Raw genomic sequence first — 7769 nt, 5'->3', positions numbered from 1 at the left:
ATATACCTAGCAGTTAACCTCCAAAAGCTGAAAAAATATGTATCCATACTTCGATATCGGATATGCTGTGGCATACTCTTATGAAATTTAAAATGTTGGGAATCTCTCTTCTATCTTTCAGCTCCAGCAAATCATCATCACTGCTAGACGAAGATGAAATTAGATCTAATAAAAGAGTTGCTGTCACAGCATCTACTTAGACTCTTTCACGATCGGCAGCCATAATTGCACTGCTTTGACACTGACTCCCAATTTCAGGGCAATATTTTACGCACTCAATGCTAAATTCACGCACCCGAGCTGCGAGTGGAACACGCTGGAAATACGAATCTACCGCTAGTGCGCTCTCAGTTTACACTCAGTGCAACCAGTGGAAAACCACTGATCGCTATATCGCTATAAATCTCACTATCGCAGAGACACTCGTGGTCACTAGCTGAAACGCCCGGTGCTTCAATAGGAGAACATACCTCCACCACCACAGTTCCCAGAACTGCATGCACGGAGCTAGAGTACAGAACTCCAATCCCTGCATTGAAGATGTGTTCGCGAAATCATGAGAAATAAGGGTTTCGTTAGCGGCGCTGCGGTCACTCTGGACCGACAACTATATGTATATTAGATATAATAGCTCCATGATGCCGTACATATTTATGTTTATTATAATTATTATAATTTTGTTCACTATATCACTGTATTACCATATTTATAGGATCAGAATGTCCGGAGCGACGCTGGTGATAAAACCGTGCACTATTAAATCTCAGAGTTTCGCGGACGCCTTTTCTGCCTCTCCGCCTTAGAGATCGGACTCCTGTACTCTAGTCTCCATGCCTGTATGTAAGACCTTGCTCTAAATACTTTTCCCTTATTGTTTCAGAATTTACAATGATAGCCTCGGATATCTTGTTGTATTTTTTTCTGTTAATTTCAGCAGACTTGACTTACAAGAACGTTGCTCAGGCGCCAGAATATTGTGGAAAGAAAAATGGATATGCTTTAGATGATAAAAATTGCTTTTGGCACACCGAATTCACTAGCAAGAGGTTCAACCTAACCTAGCTTTTCCGATTTTAATGCATGGAAGCCTTAATGTTTCATTGGGACTGACTGAACGTCGCACTTACTCAACAAAACGAACGACTTTTTTCAGATATATATTGTACGATGTGAATCCCCCTGAAGGATTCAACCTCAGGCGAGACGTCTACCTCAGAACGTCAATCTTTGTTAGAAACTTGTCAGAGAAAAGTAAAAAGCGCTACCAGTGGCACCTTGTCCTGCCACCATGGGGTAACCGCTCATATTTCTATCACGAAAGAATCTACTGCATGAATCTACCCCAAAGTAAAGAGACTTTTAACATTCCGTAACAACAATTATGCAGGAAATTTGTACCATTGGAGAAGCACGGACATTGGTCCCCAGAAGCAGATACCATGGAGTACATTCTTCGACTTGGAGAGTTTGAAGAAATATGTACCAGTGATAGAGATGCACGAATTTATCAAAGGTATTTGTACTTGGCAAGCTAAAATTGGTAAAACAAAGAACAGTTAACACACTCTTTTCTTTCCAGAATACTCGCAAAACAGCAAGACCTTGGCGATAGATCGTGTCTACATTTTACAAAATGATGAAAAAATGTTTGAGACTGGTAACTTTGACGATAAAAATCAGCTCGTCAACTGTACCCCTGATGCGTTGAGAAAGTACCAAGCCTCTAGTTCTGGCAACTACGGTGCAAAGTTTTGGGGCTACTCGAATGTCACTGCTAACGAAGTGAAGTGCCTAGTCTATCATGGCACTATGTCTGGACTTGAGGAGAATCTCTATCCTGATATTTACAGGTAGAAATTTTGACGAAAACCTGAGAAAATGAAAGGAAATAACAAGTTAATTGAGTCATATTCCAGCTCTGTGATGTTCGATCACATGGAGATACCCCTTCATGATTCTTACGGTACAAAAGAATACTGGGCAGCAAGACGCAGCATGAGATATAACTCTGCTCTCTATGAGATCGCTAATGATTTCAGGCAGAAATATTTAAAGTCAAATGACTCTAGGGACAAGACAGAACTACCTATGGACTGGACCAAGGAGAAAGTAATAGATTCAGAAACAGATATTCCAATGATTCAGTTTCATTTCTTTTGCCTGGAAACACTGTAAAGTGATCAAAACAATGTATTTTTTATTTTTCATAGAGCAAAAGAAACGCGCTCGGAGGACCATATCTATGTGTACACTTTAGAAGACGCGATTTTTTAATAGGTCGCGCAGGTTCTGTACCGACAATAAAGAATGCGGCATCTCAGTTGAGTATAAAAATGGAAGAACTAAATTTGCAGTCGATTTTTATAGCAACAGATGCAGAGAATAACGGTACGAATATCTCAAAATCGCTTCAACCATTTGTGAGAATATCATACGTTAAACGTTGTTTTTCTTTCTCTAGAATACAATGAGCTTAAATCACTGCTCAACATGTATGCAGTAACAAGATACACACCATCAGATAGTGTTAAAAAGTTGTATAAAGATGGGGGTGTTGCTATTATAGATCAAATAATTTGTTCAAAAGCGAGGTAAGTTTCTATTATTTTTTACTGACCACAGAACTAATCAATGTTATTAATTATGTCTAGGTACTTCATAGGAACGCACGAATCGACGTTCACGTTCCGAATCCAAGAAGATAGGGAAATAATGGGTTTCCCATCGAAGATGACATTCAATGAATTGTGCGGAATTGAGAAATGCAAATCTAGAAGTTCATGGAAAATCTTGTGGTGATGAGTCAAGATGGCGAAAATCGAAAATTCGAATTAAACACAATGCGCAACAATGTATCCAAGAAAAGATGCAGTAAAAAAAATATTCGGAAATAAAAATTCTCCTACCCATTCTGATAGTTTACACCTTTTTCTACCAGTTGATAAAATTCAAGAGTAATAATTTATGCGTCGTTCACTCTCCAGTCCACTTTTACAGTTAGCAAAGATATTTTCGGGGAAGGATAATTGCGATTAACTGTGAGAGCAATTGATCTTTCAAAAAGTTTTAATTTTAAGATCTGCGGAATTATACAGGAATCGGTGCAACAGGAGGAGCATCCGGTTTGGCCACCTTAACATCGGAGGATGGATAAGTGGGAAGAGTTTCTTCCTTTGGCTCTACGACTGACACGTTGTCCGGCAGAGGTTTCTTGGGTCCAGTCTTACCATTGGGGTCCCAAGGAAGCATAATTTTCACTTTAATTCCCAAAACACCTGTAACATAATAACAATTACAATTATCACGCATTATGTTCATACGCAGAAAAGTAGTCAAATATAATATTTTAAAACATTCGATAATCACGTCATTATTGTAAACTATTACTTCTGAAATTCCTCAAACAAGAATGGCAAAATTGCACGTTTACCTTGTCTGAGGAGTACGTGTCGGGTTGCTGTGTCAACGTAGTCATTTGTTGGCTCTCCGGAGTGGATCATAAGTCCGTCGACGAATTTCATGGACTTTGCACGCTGTCCACGAAGTTTTCCGCTCACGACAACTTCACATCCTTTAGCACCAGACTCCATGATGAAACGAAGTACTCCGTAACACGCACTTTATTGAAAAATAAATACTTGTAAGTATTGAATCTCCAATACACTATGTATAAATACTAGGAGTAATATTATTTAAAATCTTTACCGTCTGACAGCCAGTCCTCCGATAAGTTTGTAACGTAGAGATTCGGCCTGGGCAATGGCGCAAAGACCACGAGTTGCTACCTTCTCAGCGTATAGTTCCACGCTGTGTTCCTTGAAATTGAACCTCTTCTGAACTACCGAAGTTAGCTCTCTTATCCGGCGTCCTTTCTCTCCTAGGACATTCTGGGTACGTGTAGCCATGATGATGATTTCAGTGCGCGTTGGGGTGACACGCACTTCAACACCCGAGTAACCATCCTCTGCAAGTTCACGAGTCAGAAACTCGTTGAGCTCAGCTTTGAAGACTCCGTCTCCAACAAACTGCAATGAAATAAAATTAGTTCTGAACATAAGGCAGAGAAGAATTCACCTCATTTTCATGTGGAAATAACGAATCGAAAAATCGACAACTGGGGTATTTTGAAGGGCCAGGCTGTGTTTACGGTTCAAACCTAACCTTAACCTAACCTACAAAAATCTGCGTGGCTATGGAATAATTAACCAGTAAAAATCGGAGTGCGATTCGCCGTTGTCAAAAGAATGAGTGTCACAGAAATGCATCACAACTGTTTTGTTACTTTTGATGCACAAGTGACAGGAGCGGGATAACCGCTTTGGGGAGGAACAAGCGACAGCTGAAAGTATCCGAGCGATCCGATATTCAAACTTTGGCGATTCACAGGTTTAGCAGGAAAATATCGTGAGGAAATGTTTGCGTTTTACCGTGATTGCGATATTTGTTTGATAAACGCGGTAAAAGCTGTTAAAACTAACTAACCTTCCTCTTCTTCGAAATCGAACGGGCTGCCATAATCAGCGCTGTTACAAGAAAGGAGACGGAAAACTGAAGGGTCTTCCGACTGGAAACGGAAATGGGACTCGACCGCATAACTCGCATTCAAATCAGCGTCTTTTTTTAACCTGTTCAACACTGAAATGTGATGAGATGATTCGTGGCAGTAGAAAAATCATAAACATGTAAAGATAATACAAATTATTCAAGCTATTGACGTACAAGTTTGGTTAAAAAATATTCTCAATCAATCATACAGTTGTTTTTCTGATCATTTTGCGTACACGATTGCCACTATCAGGCGTAAATTCATTTCTACGCCTGACGACAGTCGGACGGATTTGCACGTGTAATTGCACTTTTGTCAGTCAGCAGGAGCGAAGGGACTAAAATGGATGAGCTGTGAAAGCTTCGTATGTGACTACATACCTATGCGTTTACAAATCATACAATGTATGCCGAGTGTGCGGGGTGCGTGTGCATCGTTGTAGCGCAACGATAAGGCATTCCGCATAAGAATAACAGAGAAGCTAGGTCAGGCCACAGTTGCGGTGGGGATTAATTCAGTAAAAGAATAGTCATTATAAACAGGAGGCACCTCAGTAATTAGATAAAAATACATATTCTCGCGAGGTATATTTAATTGCCGCTTGCACGTATACTCTGAATTGTTCATATAGGTTAGAATCAGGGTAGTGTACTTTGTTGATATACTACGGCTGTGTAAATTTGTTATGTAAAATTTGTCCTGCCAATTGTCATGGAGTGGAAAACGGTGATAACCACAATCGCGGTAGTGAGCCTGTGCTTCTTGGCAATACCGATCAAGATCGAGCCCGACAACACCGAAAGCGACCTAAAATTGTTCAAGACTTATGTTGAAAAATTTAAGAAATCTTATACACGATCACCTGCAGAGTACGAGGAAAGGTTTCGCAAGTTTCAGGTAGGTGGCGTTAACTGTCTACAATCCGATTACCTCCGGATTGATTTGATTCAAATCAGCGCCTTGTTAGATTTCGCGCCATATTCTGAAGCCAATTATCACACACGCTGTAACACATGCATACAGATTTGTGGGGCTTTCCACGGCCGCTTTATCTAAGTTAGTGACATTATCGGTACTTGACATTTTTGTTCACAAATATTTATATATAACGTATAACCTTTGCGATAAAGTTCGTACGCATCGTATTTATGCTGCTACGGTCACAAGGCTGAGGCTTCTATGCGTCATAGTCTGAATGATATCACGAAAAATTATAATTAACGGACATTGTTACATTAGCAATTGCAATTGTTCTGTTTGAATAAAATTAGAGATCCCTTCGACATATCGAGGAGATGAACGCCAAGCGAACATCGAAAGAAAGTGCGAGATACGGGGTTACAGAATTTTCCGACTTGTCTGAGGACGAGTTTGCGAGCTCTTATTTACGCCCTGATTTGTCCTCGCGTGGAATGCGGCATCTCCATCACTCGCATCATCACTCGCACCGTCACAATCGGGATGATACTAAAGATGGTCGAGCCGACAGCAGTGAGAAGAACAGATTGCGGAGATCTACTACCGGGTTACCGGTAAAATTCGACTGGAGAGAAACGGGATTCGTAACTCCAGTTCGAAACCAAATGAACTGCGGTGCTTGCTGGGCATTCAGCACTGTCGAAGTCGCCGAAACGATGTTTGCGATTAATAATGGCACGTTGCACACGCTTAGTGTTCAAGAGGTAAAAAATGCAACAAGTTGGACTGAAATATAGCAACACAATGTACACGAGAAACTGATTACGTTGATGCGTGGTTTTTATTATCAGATGATTGATTGCGCTGGAAACAGTAACTTCGGTTGTAACGGCGGTGATATTTGCAGTCTGTTGATGTGGTTGACGGTAACGCGGGTTAAAATCAAGGCGGAAACCGCGTACCCGATGACGTGGAGAACGGGCAGCTGCCAATTGAAAAAGTATAAAATGACCATGGCGATGTATTAATTGAAATAAATGATCCCTCTCTGTAATCTCATTATTAATCTCTTTATTCAGGGAAGATTTGTCATCCGCGGGCACATTTGGCGTGCAGATTATAGATTTCACATGCGACAAGTACGTATACTCCTGAATTGCATGCAACCCGATTACTCACTCGAAACTCTAAAAAACATCACTTAGATGTTTTAATTGCTCGGAATTCTGGAACTACGGCTTTTTCTTTTACCGCCAGTTTCGTAGACGCCGAAGAATCGCTGATGGCAACCCTTGTCAGTCATGGTCCAGTCGCTGCAGCAGTGAATGCTTTATCGTGGCAAAATTACCTGGGAGGTATAATTCAATTCCACTGTGACGGCGGATTCAAAAGTCTAAATCACGCGGTTGAGATCGTGGGCTACGATTTGAGCGCCTCCGTGCCTTTTTATATTGTCAGAAATTCTTGGGGTGAGAATTTCGGCGATAATGGTTACCTGTACCTTGCAGCTTACGGTAATCTCTGCGGTGAGGAATTATTTTTTTTCCTATTATTTTCTTTTTTTTTCAACTATCGGCCACGGTTTTATTACAATGTTGAATTCTTTTCGCAGGTATTGCCAACCAAGTGTCGTCGTTGGACGTCGCGTAGATGGGAAAAGTTGTGTTACCCTTCCTTTTAATATTTATACTACGTATGTGTTTATGCAACATACTGTTTCATGAAACACGTTGTGGCTGCAAGTGTTACATTCGTTTGTTTAAAATTTTTTGTGAGAAGTGGGGAAAAAACTTCACACATTCCTATGTGCAGTTTTCGCGAATAACATTTTAATATGCAATATAAGCACATAGACGGTATACACGTTATATTTTTATCCTTTTTTAATTTTATAAATATGGTTACATGTGTATAATATTCGCAATAATCAATAACTTCAACAAGTAACACAGGACTCTTAATATAAGTACGTTCGTATACGTACGACAGTATTAGCGTACCACTGCTGCTAGGAAATTATATACCTATTAAAATTAATTAACTTGTCGATTATACATTCGAAATCAAACATATCACTTATAGTTGTACAAAGAGTATTCAAATGCCGGATGGCTATGGACTTATAATCTGAAAATAACTTTAATTTCCATCGTGTAAATTAAAAAATGAAGACTATCAAGTGAGAACATTACCATCATTCTTATTATTCCTGCTCAAATCTACAACTAGACACGTAATCTACTAGAGTACAAAAATACCATTAAAAATGTAAACCCTGTGATTCCATACTGATGAATGTGTTTGA

The 7769-nt window shown here is 39.9% G+C and overlaps 3 protein-coding genes across 7 annotated transcripts; 2 read left to right on the top strand and 1 right to left on the bottom strand.

Moving 5' to 3' along the window:
* Positions 1-737: 737 nt before the first annotated feature.
* On the top strand, positions 738-3048 carry LOC124303656 (GDP-fucose protein O-fucosyltransferase 2). Of its 5 annotated transcripts, none has more exons than XM_046761144.1 (9): positions 816-840; positions 938-1046; positions 1154-1293; positions 1388-1513; positions 1580-1850; positions 1917-2109; positions 2211-2388; positions 2462-2591; positions 2652-3048. In XM_046761144.1, the coding sequence occupies exons 1-9, from the start codon at positions 831-833 to the stop codon at positions 2797-2799; spliced, it is 1305 nt and encodes a 434-aa protein (XP_046617100.1). In that variant the 5' UTR covers positions 816-830; the 3' UTR covers positions 2800-3048. The 5 variants fall into 5 exon arrangements, with proteins under 5 accessions (XP_046617101.1, XP_046617102.1, XP_046617100.1 ...); XM_046761143.1 differs by having other exon boundaries at positions 935-1046; XM_046761145.1 differs by having other exon boundaries at positions 738-836; positions 935-1293.
* On the bottom strand, positions 3049-4630 carry LOC124303663 (40S ribosomal protein S3). The gene is made up of 4 exons (XM_046761160.1): positions 4483-4630; positions 3706-4025; positions 3431-3618; positions 3049-3275 (listed from the first exon to the last, which is right to left on the bottom strand). The coding sequence occupies exons 1-4, from the start codon at positions 4600-4602 to the stop codon at positions 3088-3090; spliced, it is 816 nt and encodes a 271-aa protein (XP_046617116.1). The 5' UTR covers positions 4603-4630; the 3' UTR covers positions 3049-3087.
* Positions 4631-4931: 301 nt separating this feature from the next.
* On the top strand, positions 4932-7614 carry LOC124303659 (cathepsin O-like). The gene is made up of 6 exons (XM_046761149.1): positions 4932-5443; positions 5818-6228; positions 6316-6464; positions 6544-6603; positions 6722-6990; positions 7077-7614. The coding sequence occupies exons 1-6, from the start codon at positions 5258-5260 to the stop codon at positions 7112-7114; spliced, it is 1113 nt and encodes a 370-aa protein (XP_046617105.1). The 5' UTR covers positions 4932-5257; the 3' UTR covers positions 7115-7614.
* The last annotated feature ends 155 nt before the right edge of the window (positions 7615-7769 follow it).

Source organism: Neodiprion virginianus, chromosome 4 (genome assembly GCF_021901495.1).
Source record: "Neodiprion virginianus isolate iyNeoVirg1 chromosome 4, iyNeoVirg1.1, whole genome shotgun sequence".
Taxonomy (NCBI): domain Eukaryota; kingdom Metazoa; phylum Arthropoda; class Insecta; order Hymenoptera; family Diprionidae; genus Neodiprion; species Neodiprion virginianus.
Note: the sequence above shows the minus strand (reverse complement) of the source record. Positions and strands in the feature narration are given on the sequence as shown.

Bases quoted from the DNA above. Each gene is read 5' to 3' on its own strand.
- LOC124303656 (XM_046761142.1), top strand. From the start codon at position 889: ATGATAGCCTCGGATATCTTGTTGTATTTTTTTCTGTTAATTTCAGCA. The intron at 1,514-1,579 runs GTATTTGTACTT...TTTTCTTTCCAG, and splicing joins GATGCACGAATTTATCAAAG to AATACTCGCAAAACAGCAAG. The intron at 1,851-1,916 runs GTAGAAATTTTG...GTCATATTCCAG, and splicing joins CTCTATCCTGATATTTACAG to CTCTGTGATGTTCGATCACA.
- LOC124303663 (XM_046761160.1), bottom strand. From the start codon at position 4,602: ATGCGAGTTATGCGGTCGAGTCCCATTTCCGTTTCCAGTCGGAAGACC. The intron at 4,026-4,482 runs GTTAGTTAGTTT...ATTTCATTGCAG, and splicing joins CGATTTCGAAGAAGAGGAAG to TTTGTTGGAGACGGAGTCTT. The intron at 3,276-3,430 runs GTAAACGTGCAA...ATTATGTTACAG, and splicing joins ACACGTACTCCTCAGACAAG to GTGTTTTGGGAATTAAAGTG.
- LOC124303659 (XM_046761149.1), top strand. From the start codon at position 5,258: ATGGAGTGGAAAACGGTGATAACCACAATCGCGGTAGTGAGCCTGTGC. The intron at 5,444-5,817 runs GTAGGTGGCGTT...GAATAAAATTAG, and splicing joins AAAGGTTTCGCAAGTTTCAG to AGATCCCTTCGACATATCGA. The intron at 6,604-6,721 runs GTACGTATACTC...TTTTACCGCCAG, and splicing joins ATAGATTTCACATGCGACAA to TTTCGTAGACGCCGAAGAAT.